Source organism: Athalia rosae, chromosome 1 (assembly GCF_917208135.1).
Source record: "Athalia rosae chromosome 1, iyAthRosa1.1, whole genome shotgun sequence".
Lineage (NCBI taxonomy): Eukaryota > Metazoa > Arthropoda > Insecta > Hymenoptera > Athaliidae > Athalia > Athalia rosae.
The window spans coordinates 12305795-12327397 of NC_064026.1; the positions used below are offsets into that span (position 1 = coordinate 12305795).

The 21603-nt window shown below is 47.2% G+C and overlaps 1 protein-coding gene across 4 annotated transcripts in view; it reads right to left on the minus strand.

The window, feature by feature from the left end:
* Positions 1-20780, minus strand: part of LOC105686971 — a 174803-nt gene extending 154023 nt beyond the window's left edge. For all 4 annotated transcript variants that reach the window (XM_048653241.1, XM_020852963.2, XM_020852962.2 and 1 more), the window contains exon 1: positions 19508-20780. In XM_048653241.1, coding sequence (XP_048509198.1) covers positions 19508-20008 — 501 coding nt within the window. In that variant the 5' untranslated portion in view covers positions 20009-20780. The remainder of the gene's footprint in view (positions 1-19507) is intronic.
* Positions 20781-21603: the final 823 nt, after the last annotated feature.

The window sequence follows — 21603 nt, forward strand, 5'->3', positions numbered from 1 at the left end:
ATTTTTTTACCTTCTCCTTGTACAATACGTTTCTGCAATAAGTCGCATAAACTGTCACCAAACGGAGTCGGCGTGAGTTATTACCTTTAATCACGAAACGTGCGCGCAGCGGAGTTCGGTACACATTTACCCTACAAACGATGAGTATATTTCAAAACTCCGAACAACAATTCCCGATGTTAACCGACTTTATATATTACGTTCGCAAAGTTTGAAATTAAATAAAGCGGTCATTTATTTATTCCATCGCCGTGTTTATCAGGATTCGAATACAATAATTCTTCCCCCGAGCTGCGGGAAGCCCGACTAATTGCGAGATTTGATAGAACCGTTTTATCACGTCCGCGTGTGGGAAGATGTGTAAGGAGACGATTCGCACATACGTATATAAAGGTATCGCGTTTCTCCGGCGTTACAGGGGCGAGGTAGGAAATTTTGGTCCGGTGCCAAGATCTCATAGCCTCCGGTAAAAGCGTTAAAAAGGATGTGGAGGAACGCGTAGATATAGTTGCGGTGAGGCAGGGCTCGGGCTACCGGGAACTCTGACTGCTGCAGTATATCCGATTATTCGTGTATGCAAAATAACCAGTTGTAGGTAGAACCGTGAAATCCGCCTCGCTACCGCCATTGTTGTCACAGCGATTACAAATCGCGTAGTACCGACTACACGGTGGATTATCTACCCCCTTCGCGACGTGGCGAAGATAAAAAGAAAATGACAAAATAAAGAAAAAAAATGAAAATTAATTAATGAAGAAACCGGCGGTCACGCGACACTTCAAACGAGGAGAAATCCGTTTTTGAAATTCCATTCCCCTGTCCCTGACGACGTGTGACAATTGAGGGTTGACTGAAAGCCGAGGGGTTCCGGAAGATTAAAAATATCGCAACGAGATGAGAATTCGAATCACGTTCGGAAGGCTTAGAGTTTTGACGAGTGTTTTCAGTGAATATTGTCGTTGGGGGGATTTCAGAACTGAGAGAAATCTCGGTCTTCCCCGAGTATCGTAAGATTCTGAGTCACAAAACTTTTAATCCGTCAGATTAAAACGATTTCCAGGAGACAATAAATCCTCCCCGCCGCTGCCGCTGCGGAGGGTTTCTCGCGGAGTCGTTTTCTCAATGGAAATTCAGGCTCAGTAGCGAACCTCATAAATTTCCATCTACCGCTTTTTACCGGCTCGATCCGGTGTCGCACGCCCACACCGGAGATTCCATGAGATATTTCTACGGAGCTTCTCGCACACATCTGGAATTCTTCCGCAGCGTAAAGCGAACGCAAGCGATTTTCGAAATCACACCTAGCGCAGCGCTCTACGGCTAACAAAAAGATTTCAAAGAGAAACCAAAATTTATGCAAATTTTCATCGAAGGTCGGCTATCGCCATGCCGATGAAAAAGAACTTAGCGAGAATCCAATTCTCCCTTTCCTGCAATTAGACTCGAATCTCAACGAGAAATTATCCTCCGCTTTCACAGCTCGTATAACGTACGACAACGTAATATTTGGATTACGTTGCGCAATTTCGATCGCTAAACTGAAAATATATGGGCGAGAAATTCGCAATTTTTCCCATCCAACTGTGTACACACCCCCTTGATACATATATATATATATATATATATACTTTCTGGATATCAGCTGCACCGGGGGATGGGAATAGTTATACCATTTCGGCCATGATTCATGGGAAATTATTATTACTTCCCATTATCGTCTAAAATTTCCATATTGGTATGTCTCCAGTGGTTGTATAAATGCGGTAGTTTTTCAACTTAATGGCGGGGTACCGTCGGTTAGATGGGTTAGGTATACGTACCGAAAGTTTCTCTGCAAGCAAAGTAGCTCGCACACACCTTACCCACTCGACTTACCCGTGTCTGTATGGGTATCCACCCGCTTCTATACCCCCCACAGCACGTGGGTATACGACGATACATTACGAAGAACGTGATGAATCTAGATCCGTAAGCGATACAACGCCGTTCAGGCGTGTCAAAGTTTCCTTCAAATTGGTTCCTCTCATCGAGCGAACAGATCGATAATTCGAGTACGTACACATCGTACCATATCTGTACGATCGTACGTGAAGGGGAACGACCCGATGTGGTGACTCGAAAACCCTGCCGCGAAACACTCGAGATCCTCTGTGGGTAGAAATTATTTATCGTTTCGACGGTGGATTTTGTTTAAAATTTTCAGTTATGAATCGTAGATTCCTCGGCGTTGCGAATTTTTTACACCTGTAATTTCGAGTGCACGAGGTACACGGTGTTACGCGCACGAATAAGGGAAGTTTCGAATGGTACGGTGGTTTCCGGTAACCATCGGTTTTGGGAGGGGTTCAGCAAGAGCGGCAGGTTCGGTTGCCCGATCTCGTAATACGGTATCATATTTCATAGCGTGATGCATGCACGGCGCGGCTTATTAATTCGATTTAATGGGCTCAAGTTTGCGTGGACGTCGGCCAACTAACAAGTGGTATACATGTATGCATTCGGGCGGTATCTCCTTTTCGTTCTGCTTAACCTCCGTTCGCACCCCGAACTCGATCTTCACCCCCGATCGGTTGTTTTATCACAATAGCGCGTCTGCTAACGCTCCATGTTTCTTCGGTGAGAGGCTGCGGCGGGGAATAGCGCTAATATTCGCACCGACGTAACGCGATATTTAGCCCGGCTAACAATAAGCTCCTCGGATTACCAGGAATTAACGGTAATTATTACAGCTTATAAAAACCACCTACCCACCATACCGCCTATTTTTATCCAACGAGCGAGAATTTATTCGAAATTTTAAACACCTCGCACGGTTAAAATTCATTCTCTCGTTCAGAGCTATAGGGATTATTTTATTTTATTTTTTCATTTATTTATTTTTTTCACTTCTATTGTGCTATTATTGAATTTGCCCTTTTTTTCTCATATCAGGGGGATCGTCGCGTATTAGATTTTTCACGTGGCAATTCGAAATTAGCGTATACGTACGAAACCGTCGAGGTTTTCTCTCTTTTCTCTTTTCCAGGTACATCATTTTTCCGATGTTTCTTGGTAATCTAGAATTGAATTCTCACTCGGCTGAGCTGCGGGGCCCCTGTAATCGTTGACCATTAAGTCTACTATCCCATAGGAAGGGGGAGGGGTTGGGGGTTGGGTTAAACGGCTCGCAGCCGTTTCAACACAATTTTTACGTGCCGACGTCGGTCACGACGCGCATCGTCCTCTTTCTCCCTCGGATACAGTGATCCTCGTATTAACGATACGGTGAACAGCTAGGAGGCACGTGAATTCATCGTTACAGATGAAAAGTAACCAAACAAACGAAACGATGAGATGAAGAATAAATTCTTACACGATCCGAATCGGATGAAATCAAAAGGAAAGGAGACAAAACAAAGACAGATTTCTGTATATATCTTACACGACGTCGTGGGAGCAATTAATGGCCGATCGGTACCTCGTTCATAATTATACTCGAAGCAATTAAGAAAGCGACAAAATGAAAACTATGAAAAGAAAGAAAAAAAAAAATAAAAAAAAACCGATGTCTTAAACGCTGATTGCGAAATACGGTGTATGTACTTACGTACGTACAAATAAATGACCGGTGAAGTTGTGTGCGCTAAGGATTTATGCGAGTGGATCATTTCTTCATGCCGTGAGATTGAAAATTGTGCTCGGCAATCGCGTGGCCGGTCTGCCGTGGCGGCAACGGATCGTCGTTTTCTCGTTCGCGGTCCACCAGGATCTCGCTCGGACGAAACTCGAAGCTGCCGATCCCATAGCTCGCCTCGCTGCTTTGTTTTGTTACACATTCCTCGCGTAGTTTTCTGACGGTAGACATTTTTCGCCGCTGCACCAGCCGCAGCAGCAGCGACTGCAGTCCGTCCTCCCTTTTTCCCATATCCGCTGCGCGCTACACGGGCATCGAGAAAATTCTCACCGCGCCCAGGTTACGTGGGTAACGCGAATACTTTTTTTTCTCATTTTTCTCATTTTCCCAATGATCGCCGAAGGAGTCGTCGTTGATCCCGATTTTCGTGAAACTCAAAACTGCGAAACAACGACGATACCAACCGATAACCGTCCTGATTTTTTACGCGTTTAACAATTTCGCATGTGCGGATCGTCGATCGTAGCTACGTGTCCCCGTTCCTGTACTCAACGAGTCTTACCCGCGGCTGGCATAAATTCTGCGGTAGCGTGATTGGGTTATACCTGTAGCGATGATACGGTGTAGTTGAGAGGATTGATTGTCGTAATATGTATTTGACTATTTTCGTCGCATACGTTATAAGCTGGGAAAAAAACGATCGTTATTCAGCGTTTCGATACGCTGTCGTGGTGTGCAGTAATCGCTGTCAGCTGGAACCACGTCGACCGACTTTTCGCTGTACGTCCATGTCTTTATCCGTTTTTTATCCCTCCATCAGCTGTCGCGGGAATATACGCATAAATAGAAATATATACCGCTAGTCTCCCTTATTTTCGTTTCTGATACAGTCGACGATTACCTCTCACGTTATAATTCCCTCCTTCCCGTTTATGCTTTTTGGAATTCGTCTATTTTTATTTTTGTGTAATCTTCGAGCATCGACGGAGGGTAGCTTCGCCACGGCAAAATAATCGAACGTTACGTGCGTGGTTATTTTTCAAGAGATTATGCGTGGGTCAGAGGTGGAAAAGATAATGGCCGCTGTCAAAAAGATTGATAAATGAAACTGAATTTCTGCGTCTCTTTTGAAATAATAGACCGTTGAATAAAAATAAATCCATCAATTAAGTGAAAATCGATTCGTCAAACCGTTCGATATTTTCCCTCACGTGGCACGCCGCATAAATGTTCAACATGTGTATCGTACCGCACGGTTTATATGTATACGTGTGTACATGTAAATCTTTGCTCCGGTATATCAACGTGAGTTTATAAGGGGTTATAAATTCGGTAAAAAATGACAATTTCGTATTCTCCCGTTTCTTGTTTATCGTATTTCTGGTAAAACGCAACCTTACTTCACCCCGGAAAAGATTTAGAAGCGGGGGAGGTGGGGGGATCTTACGGCTGTGTATATAAAAGGAAGGCGAGCTTGATATTTGATTACTTCTTCTCTTTGCATTCGCTCCTTTACATATTCACCGTTATTAAATCGTTATATTTTGTTTTCTTATTTTTACATAAGATGACGGGAATAAATCAAGAAGTCCAATGACGAATTTCCATAAAAAGATCATTAGAATAATTCTGTCTGAGAAATTTATTTCTCGAAATTTTCCCGGCGAGAAAAACGAACGAACTAAAGAAAAAAAAACTTGACACAATACAACCTACACATCCCGCCCCGACGCATAACACGCGAAGCGACGTTATCGAGAACTTTTTACGTGATAATCAATATTATTCGTATGTACGTAAATACGTAAATATGTTAATACGGTGTACACGAAACTGTGTACGTAAAGCTTTTACGAGATTATATCGTGCCTGTATTCGTTAGTCGTTATAACACGATTGCAATTATTCATTTATTTAGTTTTTCACTATTTCAAATTTTTCACAGACATACAGATTAAGGAAAAAGTTTGATACCTTCTACGGGGTGAAAAAAAAATTTGACGAACGGAAAAGTGTACGCAATGAGGGAAACGAATTGACGGAAGCCGACTACCTTGAATGACTATACCTTTTAATGCGCTGTATGAACGAGGAGAATATATACGTATGGTTAACTCTCGGAAGCTCGTTAGCTTTAATTAGTCGAAGATCGGAGGTTCGACGATCGCATCCTATCCTCTTCCCCATCTTCGTCCGAGTATCCGTACGGCGATACGTATACCCACCGCATAACGTACACACCGACCAGCTACACGTGTGTATAATACGTATATATGTACGTAAAACGCAGCGGGCAGCATCGCCACCGAGCGAGATTGATATCTCCGGACCAATTTATTAGCAGGTGCAGAGAATGGGGCCGCTTGGAGTCTGACGAAAGAAATAAAGAAAACGAACAAACTGAGAAAAGAGAAAAGAGAAGAGGCGGACGGTCGTGCATAGGAGAGGAAGCGTGTACGTGAGAGAGGGTGTCTTTTTCGGCTCACCGACCCCGTCGAGGGACCGGGAGACGAAGAAAGTAGAAGACGGAGAGACACCGAGGAGACAAGGAGACGATGGGTCCAAGTATGATTTAATTAGAGTGATCTTGTCCTTACGCCCGCCCCGCGCTGCCCTCCTATCCGCGGCATCTCTCTAACCGGTATAATAGGCGCCGCGCAGACGTCCCACCGCGAAGGGCAGATGAAGAAGAAATTGGGAAGAGGAAAGGGGGAAATAGGTAAGGGGGTGGCTCGCGTTGCAGTCCTTGTCACCGACGCACGGTCTGCTCCTAAGATTATCGCGCTGCCGGAGAAACCCTGGACTTCCTTCGAGGCTTCCTTTGGCTTTCACCTAAATCCCACCCCCCTCGGTTCTCGTTTTTTCTTAGTCAAATTCTCTCTATTTCCGCAGTCGCGACGACGGAAGCTCGCGATTATAACAAGTGAAACCGATTCTAAAAGTCAAACTTTATTTTACCAAAAACTGAGAGCTCGAAGCTTCGATTCCCCCCCCCCCCCCCATTCGTTGCCCGGTTTTCTCAAGTTTAAAAAGGATATGCAAGCTTCGGTATTTCCGGTTCGGTAATAAAAAAAAAAAAAAAAATCTCAACAGAATCGGTTCGCGCGATCGGTTTTCAAACGCACTTCCAGATCGGCAGATCTCTTTGTGCTACCCTGTGGCATACCCATACCTCTGTATCTCTGTTGTATCCGTTATTTATTCGCCTACATTGCGTTCTTACGATCCTCCGACGACAGGTTTATAGTCATACACGGCTTTACCTACAGATTTTCACCGAGTGTCACGCTTCGCATCACGCCGCATATTATACATATCTACATGTAAGAAGCCTGCCGACGCGTGTACGTGCGCGCGTATAGATTTCAGTATTCTCTAATAAAGGAATGGCCGATCGGGAACGCAAAGGTCGAGAAATCCCCGAGTCACATCCACGTTGAGTAAAGAACGATATAAGGGGCAAAGGAGGAGCGACCTGGCACGGAGTACGAGGTGCCTCCCGGTTACATTATGCCTTCGAACCCGTAGGGGTGCCGGATGGAACCGGTGCCTGCCTATCCAGGGCTGGTAAGGTATAGGACTTACAGACGCACGTTGGCTCGACTTTCTCGTTAGATTTATAGGCGTCGTAACAAGGCCGAATTGATAGCGGGAGAGAAATGTTTCCCTGCCACGTGGAGTCAAACTTCAGAATTTTTCCATCTACGCGAGCGAATCGATAAAAGGGAAAGCCGACGACGAAACGAGCTCGCAATTAATTAAGGGATAAATCGTTGGATTTGTAAGGCGATCGCGCGCGACTCGACGAAATAGGGAAAAATCGAAACGCTTCGACGTGTGCAGCCTTCGAAGGTCGCGCGTGGGGTTCGATGACCTTGGGACCTTCACCTTGACGAACAATTGACGATCTTGAAAAAAATCCCGAATCCTCGTATTTTATTTTCACCGAACATTATTTCGTTCATTTCAAATTTTTCTCGTTTTTTATTTTCACTTATGTATCTCAGCTCAGACTCCTTTGTGCAATTAGGAGACCTGCAAAGCCTTGTCTCGAACAAAGAGGTAGCACGGAATGGCTCATTGGGTCGCTCTAGGGAACGAGCGCCGTTTTCTCTCTTTCCCGCACGCGATTGTCGGCTGGGTATATAGAAACGGGCAACTTCTCAACTGCACGAAACTTGAGCCGACCAAGGGTTGGTCGGTCGTACCCCGACAGATATTTATTAGGCCTATATATATATTACTACGTATATATCCAAGCGCCACTTACTTCACGTCCCCTCCTCTACTTCCGTACTGAACAAAAATGATTAAACTCACGCACCGGATATACAACTCCATATCAAGTAGATAATAAAATAGAATTAACCTTCATTTTTCAAATAATCTTAAATCTGATAGATCGCCGATGAAAGTCAAAAAGTCAAGGAATTACATCAGACTGTGATCAGCTTATCGGCATTTCTTCTCAAAGATAACGATATTAAAAAGTCATTTCTTCAAAATTTCTTCTCGGTGATTGTCGAAAAGTCTTTCTCGCATCGTACCTACCGGAAAATTTCTCGCCGTTCTAATTTTCATTGCGACAGCAAACGCCTGTCTGTTATACACGTGTAGGTACACACGTAACGTAAGTAATTTAATTCACGATCATAAGCAAAAACTGAAAGCACCGCGGTGCTTCGGTTTAATAAAAGTCGAATAGATCAACCCGCGGACTAAATTTTATTCGCCGTGGGGTAAGGGACTATCAATTTCTTTTCACGGTCGTTAGTCTCGCGGTTGATCCGGCGTTAAAAGTACGCTTCACGTGGTATATATTTTCTCAGCTGTATACCGCGTTGCGAACGTACCTCGTTTGCTCGTGTGTATCGTGTACGTGGCTATAAACTTCGCGAACGTACAGGTGCGCCGGCGGCACACAGAGCAAACCTTCGACCACCTCCGTACGGTACGTACGTTACACAATAGCGGGGGTGGTAGGCGGTAGCGGGTATATCCCCTCATCGTTGTGTTGGTAACGGTTAACGGCCGGCGTTACCACCACAAGTTCGGTTTCGGTAAAAAGTGGCTACTTTCGCGCGGAATTCAGTGACTAAAGACCTGTGCAGAGCGTAGTATATAGGGTGGGAAGTTGCGGGGTCTGAGAGGCGACCGCTAAGACCATAAATCTTTCGTCGATATGCTAATAAACCAGAAGCAATGTCGGGAGCGAAGTTGAACGCTTATATAGAGGCAATTTTCTTTCTCTCCCTGCATTACCACAGCACCCTATATACCGCGATTCCAACGAGCTCGACACGACCCTTATATACCTGTCTAGCCGTTAGCTTTCGCTCTCGTTCCCTTTCGCCAACTGATATTCATCCCCTTTTCGAACATTTGCACGAACTGTCGTCGGCTACTCAAACGCGAGTTACCGTGCGGCGAAGAAAAAAAAAAAAAAAAAAAAAAAGAGAGGGGCAGAGAAACAACGCGAGAAAAAATCGCGACCGGAAGAAAAGTAAAAGAGGAAACGTACGTGTGCGTCGTCGTGGTTTAACGAAAAGATACCGCGCCGTACATTACCTCGCTCGTTGAGGATTCAAAATCGTGAGAAATAAATGAAGTAGGAATAAAATATCACATCGCGTCATGCCGCGTTCACCTGAGAATGGCTATTACATTGAGTCATTAAACGGCACGCTTCAATTATGGTCAGTTAGATAGGTGTACACGTGGGTACTGCGTACGGCTAACACGGAGCTAAACTAGGTAATAACCGAGCGAAGCCGACGAGGCAAAAGGTCGGTACCATAAATGATCTGTGGTTTTAATAACCGCGAGGTAAAACGCAGCAACGGCAATACCAGCGGTGGCACGCCGGTATATTTTCGCGGCGTGCACAAGGATAACTATTAACCATGCGTAACTACCGACTTGGAATCAATGAAACGGCGAGAAGAATTCCAGAGCTCCGAGCTGCCCGCAATATACATAACTATGTGGAAAAGTAAGCGAGTTTCCGGACGTCAATGAAAATACGTCAAGTTCATTGGTGCGACGTACGTAATCCGTGATGCATATTTCTCCGGATCAACGCGATTGCGTTCTGTACTTTTTCCGGAGAATGACGACGATAAGATAATGTCGGGGATCGAATGACGACGCGACAACTGCTCGATAAAATGATATCGATGTATACTCTGGAGTTCCGACAACTGATTCTTATCAGTTGTACGGATATAAGTTATCTGAATCAGCGATCTCGATGAGTCGCTTGAGGAACCCTTTAATGAACGAGGAAGAAAAACGGAGGAATACAGGAAACGCGTTAATGAGAAATAGCACGACCTCCTGAATAAACTTATTAATTTTCGCGTCATGTCGATGTTTCCTCGAGAATCTGAATTATTCGACTCTCCCTTTACGTCGATGGGGAGATGAAGAAGAAACGGATCGTGAACTTTCGTGCGTCGTTGTCGTCGCACGGGATGTAGACGCAAATCGCGATCGCAATCTTCAATAAAAATAGACATATTATAAATATCGAAGAAAAAAAAAAAAAAAAAATCAAAAGGACCTCACCCGTTTCAATATCTTTTTTTTTTTTTTCGTCGTCACCTTTGTAGATATTATAAAAGCACGACGTGATTTCGGTGCTGCCGGGAACGGATCGGAACCTAAAACGTCGTGTACCTTCTGTGGATCTCTACTTTGCTGGCTGGCAAGCTCAAACTCTATAATCAGATAAACAGATTCACTCGAATCTCATTTCCCACGCTCGTTCCAGCACGCCGTTTGTACAAATACGAGCAAACATGACTCCTCGTTATTTATACCATCAGGAGCAATCGCGGCGTCCTCTTGCAAACCTATAGGATATTCCGTACGTATCCTAACTCCTACAATCCTTCCGTAATTGTCTCACCTAGTCACCTGTGACTCGATCAATTAGTATATATACTCGAGGTCAGAAGGTGACAAATCAGACGAGGCTGTACAACGCGGAATTTCCCAGTTTCGACATGCGTGTAAATTTTAGTTTTCAGTTTTCAAATGTCAAGAGAGGGAAAAACAATCGACCTCATCCCTGCACTGCGCACACATAGTTTCGTTAAAAGGTGTAATTTCGAACACGCGAGTCAACGACGACGACGACGACGACAACAACGTTCCTATAATCCACACACGCGGCAACTAAAATAGAATAAAATATAGCCACATTTTATTAGCGTCCGTCAACTTCCGGGGGCTAAAAATTACCCCGGAAGTTTACTAGCTCCGGTTACCACCTCCTCAAGGTCCGCACCGCGATCACACCCTCGAGTGCGGACCAACGATAAATAAACCATCAAAATTACCAACGGACATATTCATACATATATACCACCTATGTACACGATCCGGCGTACATGTAGTACGTATAACATATCGTACGTATAACTATACGTCGATCGCGTGGATTAAATCAACGAGTATAGGTATGTGATACAATGCGCGACTAGAGTTCGTTATTTTCTAGAACGGTAATAAGACAGAGGGCCCGCACGTAGGTACGTATACGAGGAACCATCTCCTCGCCTTCTTCCATTCTCTTCCACGTGTTTTTTTTTTTTCTTTTTCTTCTTCTTCTTCTTTTTCTTTTTCTTTCATACTCCGAGCACGAGTGTGTATCCACTTTGACGTCGGACGTACGAAAGCCTCGCTACTTCCCGTTTCTCCTCCTTCGCTAGGAGGTGGTCACCAGGTCAGGTGGCTGTGTAATCATTAGCGAGGAAGACAGATGGGCTAATAGCGTTCTCTCCGCTACTCGCCCTTCGGCTTCATTCCGCTCCAACGCTTCAATGGACAGATATATGCCCTTACGCCGGGCGCGCGAGGGAGAAAGGAAACGAGATATTATTGCTCTTTCTTCTATTCCTCCCCGTATCCGCGCGTTACGGACGTCGACATTCTCCCGTCTCTCCTTCAATTGATCAAGTTTCTACATTCGTCCTATAAATAGTAATTACCGATGACATTTTCGGCTTCGGAATTATACGAGCAGATCCGCACGGACCATTTCTTTTGATTAGATTGTCATTGGTTAATTAACTTATATACGCGTTCGGTTATTGCTGATTCGATCTGGATTCACACCCCGAGTCTACGACCCCCGGCTCGCCTAATCAAAATGAATCTACTGAGATTAAATTTTATATTCCACGGAGTCTCCGTTGCCAACGGAGAGAGAAACATCGTTACGCTACTTGTCGGCCTGGCGTTGTTCGCTTTCCTGTACTCGAAAAGGCGATAAAAAAAAAATACAAAAATACAAAAATACGCCTCGCAAAAGTTCGGACGCTGTACCGATGCTCTACCGGCATTAGGTCAATTTGCCCCGTACCAAGTCCTCCAACCGCTTTATTATATTTCGCACGGACGGAGAAGTGTGCTTTTCTTTTATTTATCCCTTCTGGGTGTCCCAAAAACTCAGAGCGCTTTATTGTTCGTATGACTCTCCTCTCATTTCTTCTATTATATTCCATTCTACTCCGTTCTATTCACCCTCACATGATCTCGGCGGACCAGCTTCCGAGGTGGTAGGATATGCCCCAGCTAGACGGAGGACCGAGTCCCGCACAATCGTTTCCTATATATACCCAACCGAATCCCGAGAGTTTAGCAAAGTTCCACGTTATATCTCTTATTTCTCTGACAGCAGCTGGTGTCATTTGTCATTCGACTCCAAGGCTCGCTCCACTCGAAACGGCTCTCCGCATCGGTCCCTTATCTTACCGTTATACCCTCAACCTCATCTCAAAGACCCCGGCGTAACCCTCGCGAACGCTCTCGAAATAAGTTTATCTTCAGATATATAATTTTTTAAGCAAGAGAAAATGGAAAATCGTTAGGCCACGGACGGTTCGGGTTATTTTCGCTGGATTATATTCACCTTCCATGTAATGTTGAGGAAATCAGTTGATAAATTGAAAGAAAAAAAAAAAAAAAATGTAAGTCAAGTTCGTCGACCTCGTGTCCATTAGCAGCTTCTTTCACCTTCGTTCAACTTCGCTTGGAAACTGCAACCGAACGAGTAACATCGAAACAAACGGGGTCACGGACTACCAAGTGTTTCCGGCAGAGAAATTATTATAATTTGCAACCCGCTAATTAACCCCTTCCTACTTTAGGTTACGGAAGGGTTAGCGCGGTATCGCTTCCACACGGTCCAACATATTACTTAACATTGTGCTACCCACGTTAAAGTTGCCGCACCTGCAACTGCACCTGCGACTGGTAACGCAACACTTTCTGCTCGAAAATAAGCGTATTTCATACAGCGATTGAACATCTTCTCGTGAAATGTGAGAATTCTTTCCACCCGATAGTACCGCTGAAATTCGGATTGTATAATTCTCTACGTTCGGATAGAATGAAAAAAACTTAAGACATACGGAGCGATCCGTCATTATTCCAATCGAACTCGGTATATCGTCTCGGTTGACCGAAACTGTTCATCTTCTCGCCTTCTTTTCCATTCCATTCCATAGGAAGAGAGTGCTGGCTAGCCAGCTGTTCGCGTCAGCTGTCACATTTTCTCGGCACGGACGAACGTGCGACGAGAGCGTAAAGATCATCTGGAGAGTAGCGAACGCCGATCGGAAATCACCGGGAAGTGGCGATCGCTCGATCGGCACGCGCTGATCGGTCCAGTGCAATGGAATCGTTTTTATGTCTCGTTAACTCGACTCGGGTCGGTCGGTTCGATCTTCGGATATGCGGGTGATTCTTTTTTCAGTTTCATATTTCAAGCGATTCGCGTATAGGTATACAACTAACGTTTTTTCACTTCATTCCTTATTCCACTTCTTTCGTTCGCTCGAAAACGAGAGCAAAGCCCAAGCCGATCCGGTAGGATTTCACGATTTCATTCAACAATTTCGACCAGCAAACACGTTCGAGAGCAGCCCTACCGTGGACTGAAAGTCTCACGCCTACGTACCTACTCCTCTTTATTTCTTGGGCTCTCAGGACTCCCGATATATCCACAAAGTCCTGGTTGCCTACGCTATCGCTGTTGCTGGTCTCGGTGGTTTCGGTGCTCCCGGGTCAACGTGGAAACCCCGATCCGTCCCCTACTTCGATCGTCCCTCTCTTCCCTCTCTTCTCTTTCTCGGAATCGGAAACGGAATCTTTAGAGCCACCCCATCCACCGTTAAATTACCCTCCGCAATTCGAGCAAGGTATCCCTTCCCCGCCTATTATCTCCTCGCTATCACACCTTCGATTAAACACGCCGTTGACCACCTCATCACGTATTCGTACGGTGAATATTTATCATCCTCGGGCCTCGCAGCTTCGCAACGCTACCCAGCTCAAGATCTCATCAACGATTTTAGTGCGCTAAAGTCCGACGCAGGAAATGCCTAACCGAGGTACAGATCCTAATGTCCCTCGAGTACTCCGGCAACGTGCTCGTATACGATGTCCGTAAATAGGAACTGAGAGGAGACAGCGGACCCATAACACAATATCATCCGGCTATTATCGCGTTTTATGAGGAGGGACGCCAGCTATATCTGTGGGAAGTTAACAGCGGCAGCGCGACGTTTGAAATACGTTGTGAGATCCAAAGAGACGTCGTCGGTCTCTCTTCCGGACGGAGTCGCGAATGACGATGGTAGGCGGCTGCCGCTGGGTGTCGGGCCACTCATCTTGCAACCGATATCAAGATGAAGGTGAGACCATCCTACGCGCGACGGGCTGCGTGGACCTAGAACCCCGTCCACCACCGTCCGGGCGAACCCTACACGAGTCGTTTTTATCACGCGTAAGTATCTCTTTCTCGCGGGGAGTGAGTGGCGCAACAACTACAATCGAGAAACGAGAATCGAGGACCAAAAAGCGAGACGACGACGTCCTAGCCACACCGAGGACGGTCGGGGTCTCACGCGGCGCAAGAATGTGAGCGGGGAAGGTGCACGGATCTCGGTAAACGTCGGAGGACTTCGTTCACCTCCGAGGGAAGAGGATCTCGGAGCGAGAGATGGCACGAAAGAGGAGACTTGGGTCCCTCGAACCCTCCGGCCGGCTTGCCTGCCACCGATGCGCGAACAACGTTCGGCCTCCTCTCTCGCTCGAACCTGGAAGCGACCGTATCGTTATTATAATTCCGAGTGCTCGGATCTCATGGTCCGCGGGGTCCCGCCACCGAACGCTTCGAGCTTACAGTTTCGAGCTTTGAAATTTACGGCGTGGCCCCAGCTCTTTGAAATTTCTATCTGGTTGCGGACGGAGTCCCGTTGCACGTGCGAAGCTTCCGACTGTTTGGTTCGGTGGCTCGGATTTTCAATTCACCGGCGTATACCCACCACCGGGGACAGGTATTCGGTAATATAGCGGTCCCTTTGCGAAATTTGACGCGACGAGCTACTTGTTCGCTTTGCTTCACATTAGACTGTTAACGGCATTAGCTGCGGCCAACGGACATTCGAGAGAGACTTGACTCGAATATGAATAAGCGAAAAGGATCGCCGAAAGTTGGTGCTGGTAGAACGCCATTCGAGGGATTGAAGGTCTGACGGATGAATCGAAATTCCGTTCCGACGATATCATGGAATTAGAAGCTCCATTATACGTACAACGAGACTTCGGTTCTCGCTCATTGAGTTTGTCGTGTCAATGAAACGTGCATTGAGCGCAATTACGAACGAGAGTAGAATGCGTCGAGCGTTCGACTCGGCGAACGAATGGCAACGCGTTTTTTTTAACCATTATCTCATACGCATGATGACTGCGTGTCTTTTCTGTCATTATTCGGTCCGTTCTTGCATCCAACATGAGAGGACGTCGGGGTGTCGTTATCGGCGATCGCTCCGAAGACCGCGGGGCAGCTTGTTATTAACGGCGGAACGAGTGGACAATACCACTCTGAGAATAGAAAAATTTTCATCCGAAAGGGTTTTGATATTTCATGAAACGCAAGCGTGTAGCTGGTGGAAGCGCGCGGCAACGGAAGGCATCGGCAGTGCTTAGAAAACCCGACCGGCGGCAAATATCGATTGAACATTCGCTCAAATATTTAAACGCTATTACGGGCAAAGTATGTGGAGTCTATAGCTACCCCGTCGGAGGGAACTGCAATTCGACATCGATACCAACGCCGAGGCAAGACACACGTTCTCTTCTTTATATTCCGACTGACGTCGGCCTGCACATCTTTTTGGGGCGGAGGGAAACCAGTTCAGCGATTTCAAGTCCAGTCTTGGTTCAGGGAAAGTGATGTCCTCAAGGAATTTAAGCTGTCCGCAGGTGCGGCGCGATCGCATTTCGACATCGTGTGAGGTATCTAGATCCTAGAGCCAATGGAGGAGAGAGAGAGAGAGATCGGTAGTACGGAAAGGTCGCCGGTGGTGTGTCCCGGGGGTCGTTGCGGCTTAAATATCCCGATGAAGTTGGGTGGGAAATCCGAGCGCTGATTCGTCCGCACTATTCGAGATCCGATCTTAGTTAGAATCGAGTTTCGTTTTAAGAAGAGATAAAAACTCCTGACCTATGAGATTCCTGAAATTTAACGACGACGATCGCGCGCACCTTTTATTAGCAGGTAAAAATGCGATTCGTCATATGAAACACGCTGCAGCGGCGATATGACGAGATACCGAAAATACGGCGTGCGTACACGGCGCAATTACGTTGAGTATGTAACGTACAGTTAAATTAAGTAAATTTGATTTCCTCACTACGAATTCTTCTCCGATGAGAATATTCCGGTCCAGGAAACATAGCGCTGAGCAACGTTATGGCGCCTCTCGTATGCGGAGGAACGCGGGGCGTAATAGGGGTACTCGAGGATCTATGAGAAAATGAATTATCTCTCCAAAAGCGTATCAACATTTTGAAATTTCAAAAGACCGTCTACGAAATTCGCTATGAAATCCAATTCACACAAATCTTCGTTTCCCAAAGCAATTACTCGCATTCAGAGTATTCGGGCGATATCGACGGTAGATACCTATAAGAACTATACATAGAATTCGGAATTTCATTAATTTGTTATTTTCATAAGAGGCGCGCTGAAACAACGAACACTATATCGAAGTTGAAATCGTAAGATGCACGGGAATAATTCCCTCTACTCGCAAAGTGACTCAGAGTCGCTGCAGGTTAATCGGTGCGATTTACTTTATACACCTATATCATCCCCGCAGATTCCGTAGCATCTGCGGTTACAGTTTTTCCCAAGCATCTCCCAACGTTTTCAAAGAATCGATTCCCTCAAGCAGTGCAACACAACGTTCGGAAATGATGGAACGAAGCGGATTACGCGGCGCGAGTATGAATGGCGGGTCCGACTTATCCCCCCGATACGAGGGAAGGTATGCGTACCGACTTGAAAAATTCTGCTTTTCTACCTCACTTCGCCAACGCTCGGATACAGTCCGTCCGATCATCGTAAATGATCGAATGGCTCCGCGGAACAGTTTTTTGCGAAGAAAAAGTATCTTGTGAGTACTCAACTCGTATCACCGCGTCTCGTAGACCACGGAGCTACCGAACGGAAGTTTACACAGTTAGTCGATTGACCGTACGTAGGGAAAAACAGACAGTAGTCGACCGAGAGTACAATATGGTATCACTCTTCGGATCCTGAACAGATTCGGGACGATGTGGCGGAACGAAATCGAGTGCTAGAAACGTTGACGATGTATCGAGACCGCCGTGCAAATGCTTCGGCGTGGAGATGCTTTGGATTTATATGTATGCGTTCACGAAGGTGAGTATCGCGCGCGCGGTGTTTTTCAAGTGTGAGGCACGTAACGTTGCAGTGACTCGCGTGGGGCGCTCGCAAGGAAGAATGATTGACCGGACCACCGGCCGCTGCGCCGAGAGAAACAAGATTTTATACGCGGCTCGGATGCAGGTAGTAGTACCGGTGGGAAGACTCGTTCGACGCTTGACGATCGCTTGACCACCGCTTTCTATCAACGGTGCTGCCGCAGCTCTCGTCCGCCATGCGGGAGCGGCGACTGCGTGCGCTCACCTGAAGCCCTGTGCGTGGGCTTCTGATTCACCTTCTTCAACCTCTTCGTCGTCTTCCTCTTCTTCTTGTTCTCCTCTTTTTTGTTCTTCCTCTTTACGGTCAGGGAAAATTCGTTTATTTCAGCGATTCTCTTGCAGGCTGGACTCGCGGTACACCATCGATCGAAACCAGACGCGAAAATGTGATTATTTTTCTGCGACGATTGGACGTATGAGTATCGTTCGCAGTTCAACCACCCGGTCGAGCGGTTGACGTCGTTTTTTTCGGCGAATCTCAGGGCGATCTTCGTGGGAAAAATTTTTTCGCGACAATTTCTTGACCGTCGACCGTCCCGAATGGAAATTCGTCGCGAGAACTTGACGCGATCGCGCGACTCGTGTATTTTCGAAGCTGTCGCTGCCGTTGTCGGTCGCACGCCCTCGGGCTCGTTCGACGGGCGAGGGGGTTCGATCGGGAGATCGTTATCTTAGGATGTTATTAGACGGTAACCGGTTTAACGGTTGACGCTGCAGAATTAGCGGGTAATGCCGCGTTGTCGTACAGTGTACCCTGTACACGAGGATTTTTGCCGGTGTGACCCGCGGCTACACGATTTCCTTTAAGAAGAACCCCTCGTCCAATTTCGATCTTTTCGCTCCTGCGGAATTTCACTGATCCCGTGAAGAAGAAAAAAAAAAAGAGTCCCTCGTAAATTCGCACTTCAATTTTCACCATTGCGACAACGATTCATCGAGGAAATCGGAATCGTCGTCGATCCGATCGACGTACGTTAATCGTTGCACGTCTCCGACGACCTCGCGCCGGGTTCCAGGGGTCAAATATTAGCCGTTCGTGGTTCGCGATCTGTGTAATCCTTATCTGAAAACCATTACGGACGTGTTCGGAAGGCGAGTGCGGTTTACTACACGTTCGCCATACACGACTATAATCATCAACCGTCAGCCGATTCGCGTTTATGTATCACATACAGCATGCGGTGTACGCATTATACATATACTTATCCAGGTATATCGTACGTACAATCGTATTCGCAGATAAGCCGATCAACTCTCGATCTCTCGTTAATTATCACGTCGTCGGTATGCGCGCCCACGTACAACCCTCAACTCGTCTAATCTAACCACATCGATATCCTACATCATTGAATCTCGCGTTAAATCTCATAAGCCTATGTCATAGAACATTCGCTCCGACTGTAGTCAGAAAAACTCTACTCGCCCTTTCTCGTTGTTGTTGTTGTGCTCGGGACGCGTATCGACGTCCAGGTATAGAGTATAAATTTTCACTTTCGAAAATGACCGTTCGACCTTGCGGTAAGCCGTGTCGCGCGTTACGGACCAGATCGAACCATTGTTCCGAGCAATGGATACGACGAACGACGTGTACGTACGTATACGCAATAAAATCATGTCTGGGCCAACGAGGAAGTCGAAATATCATTTGGTATAGCGGTTATTTGCAGGCGGGTGACGAATCGTCGTGGACATTCGTACTCCGACGTGGAAAAAAACAATCTAATAACCGGACCGAGTGAGACCCGCATAGACTACGGTCCCCGAGTTGTGTGACGTGGTAATTTTTATGCAGGTGCGGGTGCGATACCGCCTCCGATACGAGAACGCGCGATAAATTCATCGCTTCGTTCGAAGTCGAGGTTTACAAAAGGGTAGGTATACGCTGCGGTGGGGTAAAATTTATATTCACGTCTCGCTCGTCTTCCATCACCGTGGGGACGGCAGTTCCTTTAGAACCGAACATAACGAACATTTTTCAAGTACGAATCGCGTACGGCTCCGCCGTCCGCTCACCGGTGCAGGTGCAGGTCAAGGTCGTCCCCCCCCCCCCCCCCCCCTCCGGAAGGTCAACTACAAAGGGTCGAAACTCACCGGCGTTGTGTAGGGCTGACAGGCGAGCCTGATGCCGTCGTGTCGCAGTTTCTCTTGGAGTAGGATTCTCAGCTGGATCCTCGGGATCCTGACCAGCTCGGCCTTCCCTTCTTCGTACTCGTCCGTGAACTTGGTTAGCTCTTGTCCACCGCTAGACGAACTGGCCGTGGGAGAGGCGCGCTGCTGCGTCTCCTTCTCGCTGGCCGGTCGTTCGGAGGATGTCCTCGATGACTTTGAACTGATATTGTCGCAGAGACAGTCGGTGGTCTCCTCGAGGGTGAAATAAACGCTGGCCGCACCCTCTTCCCTCAGGGTTTTCACCGACTGGAGTAAGCGGGCGCGATGCGACTGGTTGAAGACCCCGATCGCGTCGAGATCGGGGTCGCCGATTTGCTTGCATATCTCCAGGTCGTCGTACCCGTTGTCTATGAAGGACTCCGAGTACTGGCCCAAGTGGAGCGACCTCAACCACTCCACGACTATGTTACTGGCTATCGTCATAATCGACGGCTCGCCACTCAAAAACTCCGATTCGTTAAAATTTGTCAATGATCGTCAGAGAGAGAGAATCGCGGTGTCGCGGTACCGCGGATGACATTGCGAACGCACGACGGGGATGTTTTTTTCTAATTTCTTTCACCCAAGATAACGAGTTTTCCCAGGTTTGAGTTTCACCGATTCACTGTGAGTTGGGTATACGAATGGGGCGGGGGAGGGGGGGGTATCTAGAGGCACACTTCACTTCACCTGGAGCAAATAAAATAACAACAACTGATCCACCAATTACCGTAAAAATAACGAACAACACTTTCGATCATTTGTTAGTGATATCGCAATCGTTGAAAAAAAAAGATCCCAATTACTTGGACGTTTAACCGCACTGGAAGAACCGCCCGATGTTAAAATCCGCGCAACGCGACGACGACGACGACGACGACGACGTTTTTCCAAATTCACACCCGAAATTTCAACGGACGACGAGGACCAGCTCCGAGGTGCGGTGTGCTCCGAATCGGCGCTGAGCGCGACACACGTGGGCTCGGCACCGGCTTTTCAATTTTCGCGTCGCGTTTACGTCATATTATCGAGCAGCCGGCGTCATCCGGTCGTACGTACGAGCGGCCAACGAGCAGAGGACACCCACGTTTGTCATATCAACTTGTCGCGCGATTATTAAATAATTCCAGAACGCGCGGAAGGTACGGGCGGCACCGAGGCGACTCCGAAACACGCAGCACTGCCGCGTACGAGGCGCACGGCTCGACTGACGCTAGGTACTCGCCAGACTCGGCTCCGCTCTCCCCCACCGCCGCCCTACTATTTCCTCTCTCTCTTCCTCTCTCGGTAAATTTTCCACGTACCGTCTCTCTTACTCTCCCTTTCGCCCCGGGGGTATCCCGCGACGCACGGTCCGCGCGCTATACCACTCGGCACGCCAGACCATCCCCGCGTGGTCCATGAGAACGTCGGAAGATGAAAGATCATCGTGTGCCCACTTGCGGCTCACCTCGCGCCTCGTCTCGCCCCGATTCTCCGCGAACTCGTCGGAGCAAGAAGAAATGATGAGAGAGAGAAAATAAAAGAAAACAACGACAACAACAACAAAAAAATCATATATATATATATATACATATACATAGATTCATCGTCCCCCGTTTTCGAGGGGCTAATCCAGCGGTTTGAGGCGGTTTTTTCGAACGTTGCAACGAATGGAAGGAATTTCGGTCGCTGGGCCGCGAGTCAACGAAACGAACGATCGGGATTAGATTCCGAACAGGTCGGAAACACGATTGCGTAACGAGCCGACGAGCCGTACCGCGGGATCATCGCCCTGCACTTTTTCCCGTACCGCGTTGCGTCCGCTGCGGCCCCGATAAACGCATTTCGGACCGCGTCGAACGATCGCATTTACATTATCACTCCGTTATCTCACAACGCGTCGCGGATTAGGCTCAGCTTATGTGAAAATTTCCCATCCCCCCGCGAAAAGCGACGAAGCGTTCTTCCGAATTCACGAAAGCCCAAACGTGTCTCGCCCGGCTTCAACCGACGTACGATATGCACGCGGCTAACCCGGGCACACTGTTATTTCTGCC